The sequence below is a fragment of the Papaver somniferum genome, unplaced genomic scaffold (assembly GCF_003573695.1).
Source record: "Papaver somniferum cultivar HN1 unplaced genomic scaffold, ASM357369v1 unplaced-scaffold_79, whole genome shotgun sequence".
NCBI classification, from domain to species: Eukaryota; Viridiplantae; Streptophyta; class Magnoliopsida; order Ranunculales; family Papaveraceae; genus Papaver; species Papaver somniferum.
Genome location: NW_020650859.1, coordinates 1,675,146 through 1,697,353, shown reverse-complemented (window position 1 = coordinate 1,697,353; position 22,208 = coordinate 1,675,146). Strand labels below are relative to the sequence as shown.

The 22,208-nt window shown below is 36.7% G+C and overlaps 3 protein-coding genes and 1 long non-coding RNA gene across 6 annotated transcripts; 1 reads left to right on the top strand and 3 right to left on the bottom strand.

The window, feature by feature from the left end:
* Nucleotides 1-1,421: 1,421 nt before the first annotated feature.
* LOC113344731 lies at nucleotides 1,422-2,349 on the bottom strand. The gene is made up of 2 exons (XM_026588666.1): nucleotides 1,995-2,349; nucleotides 1,422-1,875 (listed from the first exon to the last, which is right to left on the bottom strand). The coding sequence occupies exons 1-2, from the start codon at nucleotides 2,325-2,327 to the stop codon at nucleotides 1,723-1,725; spliced, it is 486 nt and encodes a 161-aa protein (XP_026444451.1). The 5' UTR covers nucleotides 2,328-2,349; the 3' UTR covers nucleotides 1,422-1,722.
* A 1,864-nt stretch (nucleotides 2,350-4,213) lies between these two features.
* LOC113344736 (hsp70 nucleotide exchange factor fes1-like) lies at nucleotides 4,214-7,449 on the bottom strand. The gene is made up of 6 exons (XM_026588670.1): nucleotides 7,247-7,449; nucleotides 5,766-5,908; nucleotides 5,619-5,669; nucleotides 5,314-5,535; nucleotides 5,069-5,171; nucleotides 4,214-4,883 (listed from the first exon to the last, which is right to left on the bottom strand). The coding sequence occupies exons 1-6, from the start codon at nucleotides 7,438-7,440 to the stop codon at nucleotides 4,355-4,357; spliced, it is 1,242 nt and encodes a 413-aa protein (XP_026444455.1). The 5' UTR covers nucleotides 7,441-7,449; the 3' UTR covers nucleotides 4,214-4,354.
* A 1,142-nt stretch (nucleotides 7,450-8,591) lies between these two features.
* Nucleotides 8,592-11,322, top strand: LOC113344560. 2 transcript variants are annotated; one of them, XR_003357864.1, is made up of 9 exons: nucleotides 8,592-8,703; nucleotides 8,831-8,909; nucleotides 9,006-9,137; nucleotides 9,322-9,376; nucleotides 9,474-9,565; nucleotides 9,648-9,688; nucleotides 9,771-9,874; nucleotides 9,954-10,118; nucleotides 10,959-11,322. It is a non-coding gene; the product is annotated as an uncharacterized LOC113344560 (long non-coding RNA). The 2 variants fall into 2 exon arrangements; XR_003357865.1 differs by lacking the exon at nucleotides 9,954-10,118.
* Nucleotides 11,323-14,198: 2,876 nt separating this feature from the next.
* LOC113344702 lies at nucleotides 14,199-17,627 on the bottom strand. 2 transcript variants are annotated; one of them, XM_026588632.1, is made up of 6 exons: nucleotides 16,900-17,627; nucleotides 16,267-16,803; nucleotides 16,025-16,129; nucleotides 15,761-15,937; nucleotides 15,209-15,663; nucleotides 14,199-15,129 (listed from the first exon to the last, which is right to left on the bottom strand). In XM_026588632.1, the coding sequence occupies exons 1-6, from the start codon at nucleotides 17,282-17,284 to the stop codon at nucleotides 14,443-14,445; spliced, it is 2,346 nt and encodes a 781-aa protein (XP_026444417.1). In that variant the 5' UTR covers nucleotides 17,285-17,627; the 3' UTR covers nucleotides 14,199-14,442. The 2 variants fall into 2 exon arrangements, with proteins under 2 accessions (XP_026444417.1, XP_026444416.1); XM_026588631.1 differs by having other exon boundaries at nucleotides 16,025-16,189; nucleotides 16,900-17,626.
* Between the last annotated feature and the right edge of the window lie 4,581 nt (nucleotides 17,628-22,208).

Here is a 22,208-nt window from a genome sequence, read left to right as displayed (position 1 = left end):
GAACGGGTTGGTGATGAATTCATCATTTAATATATGCCCGTAGGTCCGTCATTCAAATCCCGTTCATATGTAACACAAAATACTTGTTTTGGGCCAATGATACGTACCTCCAAAGATTTACGTCAACATACAGGGCTTTCTCGCAAAACAACAGTACGTCAGAGTGCGCACTTCCGCAGAAAAGCACACATTTCTGAACACAAAAGCAACATAATGTTCCTGTAGTGGTCACCAAAGCAGTATTTAGAGATCAAAATCTCAATATTAAGCACAAACAGTGATATGACATCCTCTCCACATTTGAACCTAATAAATTTAATAAAATTTCACCTATGAGAACAATTGTTTCAAGCATATTCTCTATTGGTTAGAAGATCAAACTATCACTAATATGAGATAATTGGTTATGTGTTATGGTAATCTATAAGTGGATAATTCTTGCAAAATGGAATTGAAATTATATATATGATCAATTATCTTATATGAGGTCAGTGGCGGAGCCAGGAAATTAAAAAGGGGTTATTTTATTTTGCTGAACAATGAGTTTGTTGCGGCCGCAGGCGGTAATTTTTTTTTAGCCGATTTAACACCTAGGCAATAGTATCTTTCCTCTTTTTGGTCTTTGATGACTAACATTTTAACTTGTAAGCACCAAATAGACAATCAATGATATAAAATACTTACTTTGGTTAACAAATGCTGCAATTATATATACTTCTCTTAATTGTTGATTATAATGAAGTAGAGAAGGGAAATCTTTACTTAATGGCTAATGATCCTTCATACTTGTCTTCATACAGCCAGGGTTAGCCCCCCTTTGCTTCCGCCCATGTATGAGGTTGAAATTTTGATGGAATCCGTTAGGTCCGGTTCTTGTCCTTGCGAACATTTTTCTCATACTCGTTCCCTTTTAATAGTCTTACACAATAAAATATTTTAAAAATAGAAATGGCCAACCATGTGCATTCTAATTTGTAACCCGAACATTTTTTTTATTGCATGTTTTAGACAAGAATTTAAACATCAATTTTGAAACAAAAGAAAAATCTGCTAATTCTTGCGTTTATTGGTTGTGTGACCTTGAGTTTTACAAATCTTACACTCATTAAATTCAATATTTGGTTTGGATGATTCATCAACACCAAAGTTTGGATTTAGAATCGAAGAACAAGCGAAGTACTCTACTTTTAACCATTTTTCACCACATAACTATTAGGATTTAAAATCAATAAAATTGAATCCTTCCATAACATGTCCTCATTATATTCCTCATGGAGGGCTTGTATACCTAACAGATTTTAGTTTACTCCAACATCACGGTTAATATCACTTTCGACATGTACTTCTACTTTCATCCCAACTCCCATAAATTCCTTTTGTGCATCTTTTTCTTTTCACTCGGAAGGTTTGGTAACAATGCATTGATGGGAGTGGTGCTCATTTATACGAGTTTACCTGTAAATTGTGAATGATACAAAATGAGCTTGTGATGAATTCATCATTCCATACACATGCTCAGTGAAGTTACATGATTCATGAGTAGTTCACACCAGCACATTAGCACACTTAAAGTACCACAATCTGTAAGCGGATAATTCTAGAAATGCTGGAAGTATAAGCAATTCTTAAACACAAAGAAACTCACAAGAAAAACGTATTCATCTGCGTTTGCAATATAAAAAAAAAAAGTTTGGAATTGCAGAATGCAAATCGTATTGAACTCTAGAAATCATCAAAATCATCGGGTTTCTGTCCGAATCCTTTAGGCCCAACTCTTGATCTCACAACTTTCTTCTTCTTCTTCTCGCTCTCTGCTTTCTCATACTTTTCTCTTTCTCTCTTTGTCAAAAAATCCGTCACAGCAATGTATATAACCTGATCTCGCATAAAATTTCCACACAAAACCGGCAACAATTAAAATTAAAAGTCACAAAAAAATGGAAAATAAATAAAAAAAGAAGAAGATTAGTTTTGTGTGGTTGTTATTTGCTTACCCCAATAGTGAGAATGGTGAGACCAACGAAAGCAATGAAGAGGAGAACTGATATAGTTGTAGAAACACCAGTATCTTCATTGGATGTGATTATCTTCTGAACTGTCTCTACTTGTTTACTTACTGCTACTCCTTCATTTGCAGCTGAAATTCTCCAAATTTGAGTATTTTTATGTGATGGGTATGGACTAAAAGTTCTTGTTTTGAGTGAGCTTGAATTGAGTGACGGGTTGGAAGATTTAATGGAGAATGATGTTTTCCGGAGATTGAATTTGGAGGTTGGAGGCGGTAGTAGCAGTAGAGATATAGATGAGGAACCCATTATCCCTCTCATCCATTTCTGGCTCTTTTTCCTAGTTTTGTTGGCTTTAACTGAAATTCGTTGTTGTTATTTCATGTCCTTGGAATGTCTATATACTAACTCCCGAAATTGCAAAGTCTACACAAGAATTTAGAACAACTACTATAAGATTGGTTCCGGACCTCTTCCCAGTTTTAATTTCCGCTCAGTGGAACCCAGCCTCTTCCCAGATCTAAAAGTCCCCTCCTTCCCGTTCACGTTCTCTACTCGGTGTGGATCGCAGCGGGATGAATTGGCTAACTGACAATGGTTATCCGTTTTGAGAAGGTCAAAAACGGAAAATGATTGTCCGTTCTATCCCTAAAACCTTTGTTACTTAGTGAGGTCTTGAGAGATTTTAGATAAAAGTAGATTAATACATAAAACCGATAAAATTACTATCCGTTTTTAATTTTAACACTTTAGTCGATTAACAGAGTAATAAATGGGGTTTTAGTTAAATATTATATAAGGTGAACCCAACAAATTATCATTGTCCGTTTTTCTTTCAAAACCAGGAAAAACCACAGGGACAAGGCTCTTCCCAAGCTGATGTGGAAAGGCAATTGGGAAGAGCCATAAAACCCATGCAAGTCATTCATCTGGAATTCGGTACAAGTTAAATTGAAATCCTCTGAGATGGCAAGTAGTTGATGAATGATGGTTGAAAGTTAAATTCAAGTTAAACAAAAAAAAAGACAATGCTATATTGGGTTCTTCCTACAGAGACGTGACTAAACTTCCTTAAGTCACAGTTGTAGTCTAAATGAAGTTGTAATACTTAGTAAGATCTCTTTCCCTTCTGGCATGCTTCTTAGACTTCTTCTCCTGCACTAATTAAACAAAATTCTCATTATATGAAACGATACTTTAATTGTTGATGGTACTTGAGTTGCGGGTCAAAATGGCACTAAATACAAGAACTTTAGAAGTTTTGCCCGTATTGGTCCTTTAAAGGCTTAATCTCAAGATATGATGATGCCACACAACAATTGCTTGTATCAACATTTATACCACAATCCCCGGCGCCATGAACAAGAATGCCACTGCTCATATATTTGCTTAGTTCCCTCGGACATCTTTAATATTTTCTTTTAAACCGAAGAAACATACAAACTATCAGTTGTGTGTGATCAATGGTAGTTATTACCGGATATTACTTTTCCTGTGGTTTTACTTTTACAAGTAGGATCCCATTGTGTATAAATATCCACCTATTGTGAACACACAACATATCAATAAATTTGTGACTGTTTACTGGTACATGTCCATGAACTTCTCATGACCCATATATTTGTGCAGCTCTGCTTCTTGCCAAAGTTGTTGGTAGAGGCCAGAGGGGCTCATTAGTTTGGTATGAACGTTTTGCGATTTGATAGGTTATCGGCTGTTAAATTCTTTTACATAGATAATCAACATAATATGCAAAAATATGTTGGGTTGTTCTGTGTTTAGGTCCCAATGTGACCATGATAAGTATGCAATAACTTATGAGCAGGATCAGCCGAATGAATTCCTTTCTAACTAAAGCAAAAGGCAACATTATACTGGTATTATATTCGTAACATCAATGTTTCCTGTTCTCTGGATATGAATTTTACAAGTATATGCTAAATTTTGTATATATATCCCCACCGATTACCGAAGGAGATAAATGTGCACAGTTTCATTCTGTTCTCTACCAACTTCCAGAGATGCTTCTCAAAAAAAAAGAAAAAAAAAAAAAAAACTTCCAGAGATGTTGCACAGAACTTGTAGAGGGGCTCATTTCTTTTGTATGACCTAGGATGTAAACCATCTCACCCTGCTGGTTGGAGTAAACTTCATTAGTGCAAAACGTATTGGGTTATTCCATGACTAGCTTGAAAAAATATGAAGTATGCAATAACTCGAGCAGAAATATGGTAGAATGAATTCTTTTTCAGTAGAAGGAAAATGTTACAAGATACTGTTACTGTACTCTGGAATACAGAAACACAGAGAGCCCAAACATCTATCTGGGAAACAAAACTATAGCTGTTCTACTGGCTTGAAGGAGGCCCAAGACCAAGTAGCAGTGGTGGTTCTTCTTTCTTATCTTTCTTCTTCTCACCTGTGCTCTTATTATCTGCAGCCAAGGCTCGTAAAGCAGGTTGGAAGAAGCTGCTGGCCACATCAGGTGGTGGTGCATCATCACCTGGAAGATCGAGTAATCCGTTCTTTCTGAGAGAGGATGGCTCGTTATAACAAACACTCCAGAGTGAGTCTATCAGGTGTCTTTCGTCCATGACTGCACCGAGCTCTTCCTTCGTCATTGCACTGATGGCCTTAACTCTTTCTTCCAGTATTTGCTTCAACTTCTCGTCGTCTGTACTGGCCACACTGCTGCTGCTGGTCCTAGATTGCTCATCTCTAGCAAGCTCAAGAAGACCTCTGAGTGCCGCTTCTCGTACATCTATATCTTCACTGGAGACAAGGTGCATCATAGTACGAGGAAATCCGAGTTCCATTATCACACTGCAATCTGAACTGCTCTCTTGTAGCAGGTATTCAACCAAGCTGAGAGCTTTCCTGGTTTTTTGTGAGATTAACTTAGGTTAGTTTTAAATACAACATTTGGATAAAGGGTCAATTTACAGTTTATAGGAAGACATGGATAAATGGTTAAATGACAGTTTAGTCTTAATTATCATCTAAATATTAGAACAGGATTTTCCAATGTGCAAGCAACAAAAAGAAATGAAATTAATCAATACCTTTGAAACCTAACATTGCCTGAACTCAATGCATCCCTCAATGCTCCATAACCATTTGCCAGCCTAAATGCAGCAACTCCAGGCTTGTTGTGCCGAATCAAGGCTGAAAGATATCCATAGCAAAACACTAAGAGGTCAGAAGTCTCTCAAGTGATGCCAGTTAACATCAACCAGCTTCAGTGTAGATAACAAAGCTATCGAAACCCGATAAGATGAAAACAGAATAGACAGTATATATTACTTACATGATATTGCACCAAGAGCTTTAGTTCGAGTGGTAACATCTGGATCTGAGGTGAGATTAGCAAGCAGAGGTTCTAGACCATTGGCTTCCATTACAAGTTGCTGACTCTTAGGATTGTTCTGAACTATGGTAGTTATAACCTCGGCAGCCTTTGCTCGGATGCCTGCACTTGAGTTCTTCAGGTACTCAAGAAGGGGGGATAAACCACCAATTGTATGCAAATCTGTCAGACACATACCAACGATATTAATTTACATAACAACACAAAATCACATATCACTAAGTCATACAAAGGCACCAACTTACCGTTCGCCATGTCAATGGACTCAACATGCTCTTGCAATTCATCCAACAGATCTGCCAAATCAACAAACCACAAGCAAGTTGCTTAAACTGACACAATGATAAAAGAACGAAACCCAAAGTACACATTTCAAGGTTAAACTAGTATACCTTCGATCTCTGCAGAAGTAACACCTTGTTCTTCCAATACATACTCAGGAGTCTTCATAACAAGAGTAATCTCTTTCATTCTTTTGACCACATCAACCGTCTGAGCCTGCATAGCTTCCATGAACCATCTCTTATCCTCCTCACTGCAGATTCAACAGCAAAAGAATTCAGTCAACGCAAATTTCAGCATGAAGCCACACTCCAGTTTATCAACATAACTAAGGTACAGAACACAAAATTATAAATATAGCTAAGGTACAGAACACGAGATTTCAGAAAGATCAATGACAACCATTAGGTGATGACTCTGTTCTTCACCAAGAAGCTACTATGGCAAGTCCCTACTCACTGACAAGTTTCTATTAGCCAAAAAACGCCACATATCAATCAATTTCACAGAATGAGGACAGTGCTGTTGCCTGTTTGGAGCCTAAGCATAACTGGCAGTAATACTTTGAAAGACACTTATAAGGCTTTTTGCCAATGGCGGTTGTTGAGCCTGGATGCCAACTGTTCAAGTCTGCTCCCAAAGATACCTTTTTACCAATTCTTTGGCTGCATCCCTCTCAATTTGGAATTCCTTTATTAAGCAGCTAGGCCACACAACATCGATTCTTCCAACTAGGTTCCAAGAATAAGAAAATGCCTTGATAACTATAAAGGCAATGAAGATGCTTTTCTTATAATAAAACTCACTCTAAATAGCTAATCCTATAAAATTCTGAGTTAAAAGGGAACATGGGGAGGCTTAACAAAACACCTATCGTTAAGGATATCATACCAAAACTAGTAGTCTATATGTGGCAGACTCTAACTCAATCGCTTCACGAGTGGGGTCTCACATGTACATTTTTCCTTAGCGATGATGCATATAACAGCATAACAGCTAAACCCCAAATTCTGAGTAATAAAAAAGCTCTTTTCTACAAGAATTAGGCAATCAATTATTCGGATTTCACAATTTCCTAATAAGGTAGAATCTCAAATTTCTATACAGCGATTTCTAAGAAATAACAATAAAACTCGCCTACAGAAAAAACAAATCTGTCTTTGGATTTGAGTATAATTTCAATTCATGCCATGAGAACAATACAGAATTTTCATACAGTGGTGGTTGTGTATGGTGGCGGCGGTTGATTACAGGAAGCTTAAATTTGTATTTAACCACCACCCACCACTCTAAGAGTAGCACCATTGAACAACAGAAAAATTGGATCTTTTTCCGGTGGCGGTGGTGTGAGGTGGGAGTTACAGAAAGCTTGAATTTGTGTCCAGCCACCACCACCATCAAACACCCCACCCACCACTGCTCACCACCACCACCACTACAAAATTTGTAACTTTATACAGAAAAAAAAAATTGCATCTATGAACACAATTTATTCTCATCGACTCATACCATGAAACAAAATCACAAAAAATCCCCAATTTTTTCACTGAAACTACAAAATTGAAATCAAAATTGGAGTAAAAAAACAGACCTTATTTCACGAGAAGGATGAGTCCCGTCACTATGAGCTAAACTCCATTTCAAAATCCCTTCCAAATTCTTTGATCCTCCTTCGTTTGCCATCGAATCAACAATCAAATCTTTAAACCCTAATTTTTGAAGAAAAATCCCTCCTTTTTTTTCCCTTTGCTCTGTTCTTAGAAAAACTCTTTTGAGTTCTAACATTAAAATACTCCCAACATTAAAATACTCTTTTTACTCCCAACATTAAAATACTCCCAACTCTAGAAGGTTCCCGAATAGTCCTGAACTTTTGACTTGGAAACATTTGGATGGACGATGAAGATTAGTTAATGTTTTAGCAAGTGAGCTACAAGCCATTAGATCCTATTTAGTGGGCCCAGATTTCTAAATTTTGAGTTGCTGTAAAACAGGGATCTAACTCGGTATCCGAATCTAATTCTGTGTCTGACTCAACTTGAGCCAGATTCCAGTCATTTTTACGATTTTTCTCATGCCATTGAGTTTTTCATGACTCCGAATCGGGGACGCGTTGGTAGGTTGGTCGAGGACTAAATTAGAAAATCTAGTTGGTCCAGAATGGATAAAAATTTGTGGCCATGGAACATTCCGAAATTGCAGGCGGAGGTTTGATTTGCAGAGATTAATGGGAATAACTACAGCATTAGTGGCCAAAACTTGGACCACGTTATTGGCGTCCTGAACAGTGACATGATAACAATGGGCAAAATTACTTTTGAATTGGATTCTAAAAATTTAATGCGCTTAAAAAATTCTTCAGTTTAACCATGGCACAATTATAGAAAAGATAACCAAGCAATATGCGGACCGACACACTATGTGACTGAAGGAAGTAATATGCGGAACGACTATTTAATTGAACTAGATCAAATGTCTGCAATTATGGAATGAAAAGTACATTATTCCCACGAGACATAAATTCTCTATAGCACTTGAGATATATTCGGATGAAAAATATATTATCCCCCCTGAAACATAACATATACTCACTCTAAAGTACTTGAGTTGAATCTCACTTTTGTTACTAATAAGGCCACACCACTTATTTAATATCTCAAGACTCAATGTCTAACAGATAGTGGTTTCCCTTCCACCAGCTTAAGGAATTTAAACTAGTTGTTGAACTATTTCCTTATAATGTGACTATGAGGGTTGGATCATCGAGCGCAACATTGCTCAAAATTTGTTTTCAAGATAGAACAAAGATGTCACAAAATCTGTACATGTACCGAGAGATAATCCCATCTTGTTAAATTCCAAAGAAACCCATATAAATGGATTTCATGTGGAACCTCACAGTGATGATGATGTAATTGATTGCATCTTTTATAACCTTTAATGAATGTGGAAGGAAGCATATACTCGAAGAATATTCTTTATAACCTCGCTTTGGCATGATTTGGGCGTTGTTACGAATTATAGCACAAAGATTAATCCGGATCTAGGGTTTGTATAATCTTCTCTTAAACTAAATCTGTACAGTTTAACCTTTTTTTCATTGTTTACTTGGTTTTCACACTGGTTGATAACGATTATTTCATAGTTTTGAACGATTGGAGTGTGTTTTATGCAGATTTCAACATATAATTTCATAGTTCTAAAGATGGGTTTCATATCAGGCTTTGTCGACATTAAGGAATTGGGATTTTCTGGTAACTTTTTTGCCATTAGCATCAATGGTCTCGATTGTTCTCATGGTTAATTATATTAGGGTTTCTGGTGGTGATTTAGTTTGTTGAATAATGCAGATGTTGTACGAGTCTCTTGATGAACCATTTGGGGGAAATGGCTCGTGGCTAAGGAAGATGTTGCTTATAGGATTAAGGAGTTTTTCTGCTACTTAACCTCTCTCACTCCCTGTATAGAAGGTGATGAGCATGGTAAGCTTTCAATGAATCAATTTCTGTACATAAATTCATTAATTGTTGTTGGACTCCTAAAATTTGTCAAATATAGGTATGTGAAATCTATTTAAACTCATAAAATTTATGATTGTGGAGCTTTGTTTGTGTTTTAGTAACCAATGTCACATGGATTTGATGTTGTTTCTTGTTTATTTTTCAGATGATTGATGAAACACATACAGATGGAAGACCGAAGACCTAACCAATGCTGACTGGTGATTCCTTGTATTTCTATTGTCGTCAAAATTCTCTGCATCACCTATATACATCATGATAAATGATAATAAGTCATGCGACTACTATCATGTGCAGGACATTACTTTTGTTCATCTTCCTGGATGTTGTAACTGCATCTGCCTATGGAACTCTATTCAAGTGTATTCCTGTGAAGCATATGGTTGCAGGTCTGCATATAATGCTCTATTGCCTGTTTTAAAGTTCATTTGAAATTTTGTTACTAACAAAGTATTTGTTTGATTTTTGCAGGAAAATATGGAGTTGCTTTAGCAGTTTTAGAACTTAAAGAGGTAAATACCTTGCCATTCAAAAATGCCGTGACTCGCTGGATTAATTATCGATTGTTTATACTCATGCATAATGTATGTACAGGCTAAAAAGGAAGGTTTGGTAGCCGAGGCTGCTCGAGGGATTGCTTGTATGGATGAACATGTACAAAAAGATGGAAAAATAAACCCTTCAGAGTTGAGAAATATGTGAGTATGCTTGGCCACTATCCGCTTTAAATTTTGAGAATGATGAAATTGCTGAAGTCTTTGGCCCTGACAAATGCAGAACTAGTTTATTGGGTTATTCCCCACTCATATCGAAAAACCAAGCCTTATATGCAAGTGTTGCAACCCTGGTCATGGCAACAAGCCTGAACTCAACGAATAGTCACCAAGGAATGGCAATATGCACGAGACTCTCCTGCAAAAGCTTACTGAACTAATTACCAATGTGAGCTTTCAATTACAAGCTCAGTTTTCATTGGTATATTAATGCACATAATATCTTAACCAACTACGATAGTTCTCAGTTAGCTGCGATTATATTTCAAATGATAGACACATGATGATGTTTGGAACATCCTTTAGGGATACATATAGTACTGTACTTGTTTTTCCCCTTGGGGCATTCTTTTGGACATAAATGCAAGATGTAAGGGAGTTATTATAAACATTATTTTCGACATGAAAGCTTATAATAGACTCTAGTTATTATCAAAAAGGAGTGCTTTAATTTCTTATCTAGGGGATTCACTGTCTTGTACGAGCACTACAAAAGTCATCCTTTCATAACCGTTACAGATGCAGTGGATTCTATAGTTTAACTGTTTGATATAAGTTATTTGACGGGCTTTTGTGGGTAGCTTACAATGTCCATTTGATGAAGCATTGAGCAGTTATTAAAGAAGAGTGCTAGCTCTGACCAAAAGATTCATGATATATTCACTCTTTGTAAGGATGTTTGTAATTGTTCAGCACTCTTTGTCTGCAAGTTTTAGCTTATTATCTTAATCTTTTGTAGTTGTGGTGCCATGATGCTTCTGTTGGTAGTGAAGTTGCCCCTGCAGACTCTCTTTGCTTTCTGTCATTTTCCTCCATATGAAAGACCGTTCATATTATACTTTCTGTTTCGAATTTAATCTAAGACATTTGTACCTCATGTGCATTAGTAATGCATCTATAGCTGCTTAATTGCTTTATCTGTTTGCCTTATCTCCTACACCAAAATTTGCTGAGTTCAACTTATTTCCAGTAGTATTCTTATTGTTGCTTTTCTTTTGTCTGTGTGCAGATAATTTTTGAAGGGGTTAATTCCTTGCACGATTTGGATAAAAGCAGCAATACAAACAACCTGCCAACATCAATTTAGTCACGGATATTGAAAGTCCTAATTGCAGCAAAAACCCAGGTCTTGTTGGTGTTTGAGAGACTATATTGCAAATGAATGGGTAATTTGGCCTGTGACTCAAATGGAGTTTATGGAGTTTGAGCAGGAATGAAAAGTCCTTTTCCTCATACTCTGTGCAGTGGAAACATATACTGCTTTTAATTTGAGGATCAGACACTTTTATGCTGCGAAAACTTCTTGAGTTGCTAATTTCTCATATGAAATCTGTAATTTGTGGAATTTTGCAGAACTATTTTTATGTAAAGATTGTGCTCCTTGTATATATAATGATTATGATTTCATAATATCTATTATATATTTTCTTGTTCAATCCTTTTACTTCTATGATATCAATGGATGAATTGTAGATTAAAGAGTAATTTTATGGGTGCCGGTAACTGTCAGGCACGGCGACCGGAAACTCCTAATTCCGGTTACCGGACACCTTCTGTTACGGCGACCAGAAACCGTCAAGTATGTCGACTAGAAAAGCAGATCCGATGACCAGAAAGTTGTTACATATCAGACCGACACATGTCATTTGTTTAGTGGTCATTTTAATAGTAATAGAAAGAGTTAGCAATGTTTATAACATAATATTTACATTACAAAGTAAATATGATGTGTAAAATGTTAATAGTTAGGATAAATATTGTAATGAAATCAAAGTGTTAGCATATTTAATTTCGCTAATGGATTAAAAGAGTTAGCCAAATTTTCACACATTATATAACTCCATATGGGTAACCATTTATTTTAGTTACGGAAATTAGTTGTATTTTTTTTTGTAATGCTTTTTTCCTATAGTAGAGCACGTGATTAATAACGTGTTATGAATGATAAAGAAGAGATCTAAGAGTGGAAAGAAAGAAGAGATTCTTATTTCTTGGTGTGAGATTACAATGAAAAGCTCACTATTTATAGGGTGAGCATTTACATAAGTAATTACTATGAAATTAAGGGCATGCACCCATTACTTCCTATTACTACTAGTAGTGGTGGTTACAAAGCGGTAGAAGAAGACTCTAGAAGAGGGAGATCAGAAGGTGTTCGAAAGTGTGGTGTAAATCCACAGATACTTACTTATTCTATAACATCTTTCGTAGTTTCTTATTTTTGTTTATAATTTTCCATATCAGTGATTAACTCTTATTGTTAGAGTATACAAATATTATATGGAAAGTTTTAGTATTTAGAGTTATATTTGGCGTTTGATATATTTAGTATGAATTGATTTACAAGTATTAGTCTTGCATACAAAGTTATGGTGTCACTATATATACCTTATGGGTTCTCAATGTAAATAATCTCATTCAATAATACAATTCTCTTTTATCATAATATCTAGTAGTTCTGTCTTGGTGTCAGAAGGTTCGATCCGGACCTGTTGCCCACCTCGTTTTCTTTTCTAACCGGCGGCGGTAGCCTTCAATACTATCGTCCGCTGGATCTTTCCTCCGCTGCAATATGATTAGTTTTTCTTATTAGGTTTTTAATTATTAGGTTTATCATCTACAAAACCTTTCTTTCCTGTGTTCTCTCGAAGTTCTCCTCACCGACACCATCTCCATCCATTCTCCCTATTCTCTTGAGCTGTCTATCTCTATCTGATCACGATAATTCCCTATAAACTCGAATTCCATGACTGCAGCTCCATTCTCGTTGACCATCATTACCGCCGTCTTAACTTCTTCTTGTTTCACTAATATATTTGCACCATCTTCTTGTCTTACTCCATCGCCTTCCATGTCTTCTCTAGCTTCTCAGCCAACTAGGTCAGATCGCAACAGCCATATTCTGCCTTCGCCAATCTCCATAATTCATCTTTATTGCCAATGACCGAGCAAAACCTTCCACGGACACTTCTCCCTCCGTGAGTTTTCAAACTCCCTGAACTTTCACTTTTCTCTTCATCATCTCACGTATACCAGGCCCTCCGTGAGAATTACTTTCTTCTTTTTCTCCTTTCCTAAAACTCCATTACTGCCATCACAAGCCACAACAAAGACCGAGTTCAACTCCATCATTCTTCATTACTGATGAGCATAGGCATCATCAGTTCACCAACCATTACAGACTCGAGCTCAATCTCAACAACCAAGCTCGAACTGTCCATCTCATATCCTGTTATTCCTCGTTCTCAGTTGATCATCTAGCTCAGTTCTCTATAGTTCCTCCCTTCTTGAAGTGGCATCATCTATCTTCTCTATAACTACAGCTAACCTCGACTCCGTATGCAGCAACCTGTTCTCTCCATTCTCGAGCTCGTCAGTCAATGGAAACAAACCATCACTATCTCATCACCGAGCATCATTGCCATCTTCCATCGCCAGCCAACAACAGCTAACCATTATCGGGTCTTAAGCATCTTACCCACTCCACAGCCAACTTTCATCTCCACTGATCTTCTAATCACCGTCAAAAACCACTCCTCCTTTCTGTCCATCGACTACCAACAACACCCATTATTTCCTGTCGATTTCTAGTTCTCCATATCTCACTGCACTCCTACATTCTGTGTTCTGAATAATCAGCATCACCACCAGCTCAAACAGCGACTGTTCATCTTCCGCAGTTCCATGTTTTATAGTTAACATATCTCCGTTTGCTCCACAAGAAGTAACCATCTCAACTTCTATCAATGGCAATCACCCAGAATCTTCACCATAGCCTCCTCCATCATTCTCGCTGGTATAGTTTGCAACATCTTCTCCCTCGTAATCCTCTATTAAACACAGTCGTTAAAAGCACATCTTTTCTTTCTTCATCTAATCTTTCCGACCACCACATTATACTGTCCATCCCATCTTAAACGTCAAAACCCCACTTTCCAAGCCCCCGAGCCCGACACCCACTTAGGCCTAACCAACACCCATCATATCCATTCTTTGTCAACTTTTCTTCTAGATTCTCTTATCGATGGTTCTTATATGCTCCATCAACGGTTATGTTATTTTCACTTGGCGGTTCTCCGAATCGGTATTCTTTTTAATGGTGACGCACTTCTTCTTATACTTCTCAGGCATTTATTGGCACCGCACCCTATCAACAACTTTCATGGCCAATCTCATGCGGTTTTTCCAATCTCCATGAGATTGAGGGAGGGTGTTAGAGTATACAAATATTATATGGAAAGTTTTAGTATTTAGAGTTATATTTAGCGTTTGATATATTTATTATGAATTGATTTACAAGTATTAGTCTTGCATACCAAGTTATGGTGTCGCTATATATACCTTATGGGTTCTCAATGTAAATCATCTCATTCAATAATACAATTCTCTTTTATCATAATATCTAGTAGTTCTGTCTCTTATCTCGTCCATCCATACACAAGCTAACAAAACTGTTAATGCTTTGCATTCTTTAATTCATCGTTCACCTTTCTCTAGTAGCGCCAATCACTTCTTTCTAAAAGCACCTTCCAATCTTCATTCGGAAAATATGTCTCAAACATACGATGGTCTTGTTTCCTTAAGATTGGAGGCCAATAGGTAGAACTTACCATTTCGACGAACAATGGGAATTGCAAAAAACCAAACAAAAGAACTGGAACACAACTGAAGAGCGATATAGCTATCGACGTCCAATGAAACTGTTGTCCAAGAATAATTATAAAAGCTGCTCCAAATGAAACTAATATGCTGGCCATCGATACGAATAGTGTTGCAAGACCTATTATTAGTTTTTGTGGTAAGGATTTTAGAAAATCTTCCTCGGAATACCGTGATGTGAATACAGCCAAGAACATTAACACTGACGTGATCGAGGAGACAAGTGCCGAGGCATCTGCTATCGCAAAAACCATGAATAAATCCTTGTTCAAGAAAATGGGGAGACCATTCTTTTTGCTACTGTCATCGCTAATATTACCCCCTGGCACAGTGATAGCAGCAGCAAATGCAACAGTAGATATTAGAGCCGCTACTACCATGCACGATGTCGACATGTCTTTCATCCATTTCTCTCCGTTTTCCATCAAGTCTTTGTGATTTTCCGTGAATAGAAAGTGAGCAGTATTACCATCTTGGTTTCTTACAAACCTATCTCTCTGCATCATTGTATTTTCCACCATCTGGAGAAAAAAAATTAAGATTGCGTAAGTACAAAAAATTAGGAAGTTTGCTTAAACGTTGTTTATAAAATATATTTACCTTGAACCATTGTATTTCTCGTTGCATTTGAAACGCTGCACCAGATATATCACTGAGTCCTCTGTTATGAGGTAACTCGGCACTGTAATGAAGGATACTGTTATCATTATCATCGAGAGCTGAAAATATATCTAACGAGCGTCTGTGTTTTAGAATATGGATGAATCTATATATTATTTCATTCCGCTCGTGGACAACCAACTTAATCAATATGTGTCCCAATTCTCCATCATCTATTTTCACACATAGAAAAGGAAATATCAGTAAACATTCCATTACGAATTCTGTGGTACCCAGCTTCATAGCCATCTCCAACAGCTTAGATTCAAGAAATATGTCTGTGGCGCTTTTTACATCCGTTGCCTTTGCACCAAGTAGTGCTAAGAAATACCTTGTCAGGGCAACGACTTGTTGGTGCATCAACTTTTGTTCGTATAATTTCTTGATAATAGGCACTGAAATAACAATGAAAAACAAGTCCAAGGTAACAATGAAAAACAAGTCCAAATATGTCGCAGACCGTGACTAAGTTTAAGCTTTCAAGAAAAACACCTCGTCTAATGTAGAGCCTGAAGTGGTATGAGATGCACTTGGTTATGGAGCACTGTTCACCTAATGAGGAGATTTTTGAGGCATCATATGGATTCTCTTCGTCTTCTTTGGTGGTGCTCTCCAAACTAACCTTTTGTTTTTCACCGTCAAATGGACTACTCATGTCCACTTCAATTACTGCACCAATCAACATTTGATTAATTTACATAACTATCACATTCAGCTGAGAACCAGAAAAGGAAAGGTTGATATGAGACGACTAACTTTTATAGATGCAGCGTTCCCAGCCCTTCATTTTTGATCCGCTTAAAAATGCAAACGGCCTCCCCACAATAGATTTTAAAATCCCCGGCAAACCATTTTCACCATCTGCATCCATTAAATCTTTAGCCAATCCTGGAAACCGTTGGCATATGAATAATGCGATACCTACAGTTCAGACTTTGTTAATAAAAGAGCTAGTATTCAACGCCAATTCTATCTTGGGGATTTTTCAGTTTACTTACCGTACATATCAGCCGATATTAAACTGTCTAGCAAAAGAATACCATGTTGACCAGAGAATGGACTTGGATCTTCATCTCTAGTTACATTGTAAAGATACTCAATCACCTCCTTTTGTCCATCTCTATCACTTGTAACTGCCATGACGAGTGGCACAACTGACAGTTCATTGTTGGACCGTATTTGTGTCAAGTTGGGATGCTTCTCCACCAGTGACTTAACTATTTTTATTCCTCCAGAGATCGCAGCAAAATGCAATATCGTATCTCCATTTGAGTTCATATATTCAAGTGTTTCTGGCGGCACCAATTCCAAAAACTTGTCCAGAAACGTATACTGGTGGTCATAATGGGCACTAAGGAGAATAAGATTAATTTCCTTCCTCGAATCCCTTGTCAGGAAAATATCTTTAATGATTGTTTGATGATCATGTAGATATTCCTTTGCCTTTTTCCAGTCTGATGCAAATATTGCTTCCATCATGGGCAGATATCCATCATAGTTAAATTCATTAGTCTCTGGGTTCACCTGATTAACCTCTTCAAGGTCCAAAAGCAAAGAGGATGAGAAACAGAAAATTAAAGTTCGTAGAAAAGAGAAAAAAAAATCTAGAGTAAATAACTATATACACGTACCTTGTTGCTCATTAATTTCTGATGATTCATTTTCAGCAACTTCTTCTGTATCATTACCGACACTAGGAACAGTAGGCCGAATTTGTTCATTTGGGATGTCGATTTGATGATTCCCTGCAGCTTCTTCATTAGAGATACTAGTATTAATATTCCTTTTATTATCACTATTTGCTAGTACCTTCAACATCTCCATCATTTGCAGTTGATTCTGGGCTTGAGATTCCACGATTTGACAAAGCAAAGCTTGTATTCCAGCACTACTTGCTTCAACTCTCGCATTACTTGCTTCAATACTCGCTACAATTTGTTTGGTAGAAAGCAGTATTGTTTCGTGCAACAGATGATCACGATCATCACCTACAACAGAAGCAGTACTGGTAGGCATAGTGATTGGTAATGGTATTATTGATCAACTCGATATTTTAAGCAAATCTTTTTAAAATAGATCAAATTAAAAGAAAGGTGCAATGGGGAGTGAGGTGGTGATGATAAGAGATATAAATATTATATAGGGTCTAGAATATAGAGGACTTCAGGACTGAAACTGTGAACAGAATAAAAACGTAAACCCTCAAGGTAAAGTAAGGAACATTAGTTAGAACACTCTTGATTGTTAAGTAATACTTCCATGACAGCTTTTTTTTTTCTTTTGTAAGGTTTCTTTCTTTTTAATATAATTCCCAGTTCAAAATAAAATAAAATAAAAAACCCTACTCTTGTTCAGCCTGAAAACTAACCGGTGGGAACATAGGCCATGGAGGGTGCGGGTACCAAATGAAATTACGCCCACCTCGAAATGACTATTTATACCTAAGCACCTAATATAATGGAAGGCAAACAATTTCTTAAGCAGACCAGAAAACATTGGTTTAGGGCCTTTAGGCCAGTGGCTGTCAACTTGAGTTAGTATAGTTAGGGCCAATACGACGTCAATACCCGATACCTCCAACCGTGGATCTGCGTCAACTAGGGTATTTTGTATCTTTGTTTTTCACCATGCATTATGACCCCCTTAGCAAAAGCAGAAAAACAGCTAGCAAATTAAAGCCACAGTATCCTTATCCTTGAACTGACCAATCAACTTTTTGTAAAGCAGGAGTAAACGTGTTATGTTGTTGCGTACTTGGATGGGCTCACAGTACTGATGCCGATACCAGCAATAAGTGTTATTACAGTTGGCTAACAATACCTTGGCCAATATGTCGTTGAGTGCATAATTCGTACCTGTAAATAGCTTACGTCTTCATCTTCAAAGAGGAGAAGAAAATTATATCATTTGAGAAAAACATAAAATAAATGTGATGGCACGGCACAACACGTTACGTCTTGGTTATTCGTAAATGCGTCCATGTTCCATGCTTTGCTTTATATTATAAAGCAAAGCACAACACCACATAACACCTGGCACAACACGACACAAACCATGCTAAGCACGGTTCTTGCCGCACAACAGGTTTTACACCTCTAGATCCCAGTAGAACTTCAACATAATATTTTACTTGAATTAAAAATATATTTTGGATAGATCACAGCCTTCTTTAACTTGTCAATACGACGGGACTGACAAATTCTTAACCAGACAGAGAATATTCGACGTTGTTAGGGGACCTCGGTTTTATACACCACCATTTTACACCACTATGTGTTATTAATATCCACCATAGATTTCTTCTTCACCCTACCCCACCAGGAGAAAATAGGGGTCCGCTTTAAGAGTTAGCCAATATAAACTTGACACATAGGGGTGTAAAATTTTGGTGTCAAATTTTTGGGGTCTCTTTAGCATTTTTGGAGAATATTAACTTGGGCCAGGAGCGACAGTGGCTGTCAACTTCAGTTAGTATAGTGAGGGCATTGCTTATCTTTATCTTTCATTATTCACCCCACCCCTAGCAAAAGGGGAAAAACAGCATATATTAAAGCAGACGGATCAGCTTTTTGTACATCGGGAGGTATGTTGGATGGCTGTCCTCAAAAACAATGGGGATATCTTATCCTTAAGAGCTTTTATATCTCCTCTTTTATTTCTCTTCTAGCTCGAATTGAACAATATATGGAGTTTTCAGTTGAGTGCAAGTTCAAGGCCAGTAACTTTAGGCGTGACATGTACCCTAAGACCCGTCCATGTTAATTAGTGATTCTTCTGCCTCTAATGCCAGTAAAGGTGAAAAATGTCTGATTCATGCAACTAGAAGTTAAAGTGCTTAAACTGATTTCTTAGAAACGGAAGTATGCTTGTGATGCATCATGAAGATAAATTGCTTGCAGGAGACTACTTCACCCATTTTGATATCTTAGTTCCTCATAAGAAATCTTAATTTTTCTATTTATCAAATTGTTTAGTTGTGCTTTGATGAATTCAACAGACAACTTAAAAGCTCTCGTGTTAAGAATAAAGATAAGGCGGAAGAAAGACCAGAATAAAGATAAAGGCAGAAAAAAGACCTTAGCAGGTGAATTGTGGAGAAAATGAATAGAAATTGTATACCTTTAGAATTGGATTTTGACCTTTATTTATAAGCAAAAACCAAATCTAATGGTAGTTAACCCTAAATTTGTAGTTATCTAAAATAACCACATAGATTTGTACCCGTCCTTTAATATTTGTATATATCCTTGAAGATTCATGTCTATCTTCCGTAGATTTATGTTTATCTTGGAATATCTTTGTCTTCTTCACAAGATTTGAGACTATCTTGGAAGATCATTGTCTATCTTCACAAGATTTATGTCTATCCCCACAACATTTGTATTTATCTTGAAAGATCCATATTTGTCTATATCTATTTTGGAAGATCCATATTTATCTTCCAAGATTTGTGTCTATCTCTAAGTGACTTCCGAAAGTCTTTTGGCTTCTATAATAAGATAGACCGGGCTGGTTTCTATAATAAATCGAACTGGACTTCTATAATAATATAATAAGTTATAGGGGTTTCCACAATAAACTGACGAGTTTCTACCATAACCGAATTTTCCAGGCATCAGATAGTTTGTGCGGTATGTACGTACCCCACTTTGACGGGGTAGATACCACCTCTATCAATAATTCTCTTATAAACGTACACACAAACAAATGCATACATAAAGGATTCATTTTATAATTGTTTCACTCCATTAATTTACAGATTCTATTCTTACTTAACTATCAAGAGTTGTCTAATATTCCTTCCTTTTCTCTCGAGGGTTTATGCTTATATTATGTACGCTAGTGAAGACTTGAAGTCATCAAGATTCCAGACCCTAGAATTTATAGCGTCTTAATGTTTACTGACCCTAATATCATTCGTCGCCACCCCACTCTCCATTGCATACCATCTTTTATTTATATTTGATTTCACTCAAAAGGTTCAAAAAGAGTTTAATATAAAAAAAATTATTTTTTATTATTTCGGTCTGTTCTGGTTACCATGTCAACCAATACTACTACTTCTACTGTAGTCGACGATCATCGGTTCCATGAAACAATAATGCTTTCTACAAAACGTATAGTTGATAGTATTGCAAGTGTAGAAGCGTTGCTTGCTAAGGTCGTTGAATCTCAAGCCTAGAATCAACTGCAATTGATGGAGATTTGATGGAGATGTTGAAGATACTAGCAAATAATGATAACGTTAATGCTGGAACGTCCAATTGTGAAGCTGCAGGAAATAGTGTCACCCCTAATTAGAGCTGTCAACCGGGCAAGCTAGGGTCAACCCGGCCCTAGCTTGACAAGCCATGGACGGGTTAGGGTCAGCCCTAGTTCTGTTCATGTACAAGCCCAAAACCACAACCCTATCCCTAGACGGGTTGGCTCTGACGGGTTGCGGGTTGGCTGGTAAATTTGGCTTTATTATTTTTGTGCTAAAAATATGAATATGGTAAACAACCACAAGTCTAAATACTAAAAAATGCATACTGAAAACAGATTACAGATTCCACAATACAACTAAAACATGATTGAAATGAACCAAACCAAAGTTGTGGAGTGGAATACATAGACATAGTTACATACATATATAAAACCAAAAAAAAAAAATACAAACTTCCACTTTTACTGCCTACCAGTTTACCACAGTATCACCTACTAAAAGTCTAAAACACTTCATCACTAGTGAAGAGGAGACCATAATAACAACCAATTCCTGCACAAAAAGTATCATATTCATTAATAAGGAATTAAGGATATAGGTCCAGGATTGTGATTCATATAAGAATCCTCAAAGTGACAGTAACTATTATCTATGTTTGTCCTTTTATATACAAAAGTGGACAAACTGAAGTACTGAACTGAAGCTACCGTCTACTGAACTGACTTTGAAATCTTGAATCACAACCTAAACCCTCATATGTAGTCACATATACAAATATATCGTTAGTGTCTCCCTTCATATTTATACAAAAAATAGGAAACAGTTATATCATATGGAAGTCCAAAATATTTCGTAAATCAGTGCCCAAAAAATGTTCTTTTTCCATGTATCTTTGTAATTGTGTGTCTAGAAGTGTAGCACTTCAAGATGCTCCAGTATGAATCTGTAATTTCCAGCAAAAAGTATATCAAACAAAAGGATGTGTTAATGTAAATAAATAGAATTTTCATAATTACCCGCTTTATATCGCTGAAGTACGGATACTAATTAGACGCAAAAGAACTTACTGCCTCATTGTTGTTTGCTGGCTCAAATGCCAATACATCCTCACTAATATCATTATCTTTCACTTCCTCAACATCAGTTGATGCAGCTCCTACATATAATTGAAAATAAGTAATTATCAATCTCATATATATTGTTAAATAGACTTACAACTAATTTTAAATATTACTCAAGACACTTAGCCTCTTACCGATTCCATATATCCAATCACGAGTTGTTATCAATGCCTCGGCACTTTCAGGTGATAAGGAGCTGCGACATCTTTCAAGTACCCTTCCCCCAAGGCTAAATGCAGATTCCGAAGCAATAGTTGAAATAGGAATTGATAAAATATCGGTTGCCATTCTTGTAAGATTAGGGTATCGTAGTTCTTGGCTTCTCCAATACTTCAAGATGTCAAAATCAGTTGACATTGATCCTGATGACTCACTTATATATTGTTCTAGTTCTGACTTGTCAGATTGTTGACCACCATTTTTTTTTCCGCGACAAATTCTTGCATCAAAAAACTTCAACAATTAACTACCAGTTCTATATGGACAGTTATAGAAATGTTCAAGCAGTTAAAACTTAAAGAAATATCACCTGCATAAAAGCACTTCCATTGCGTCCAGAATTCCCACCATTTACAGTACCCGAATTCTGAGTTTCATTGGTTGTCGAACCTCT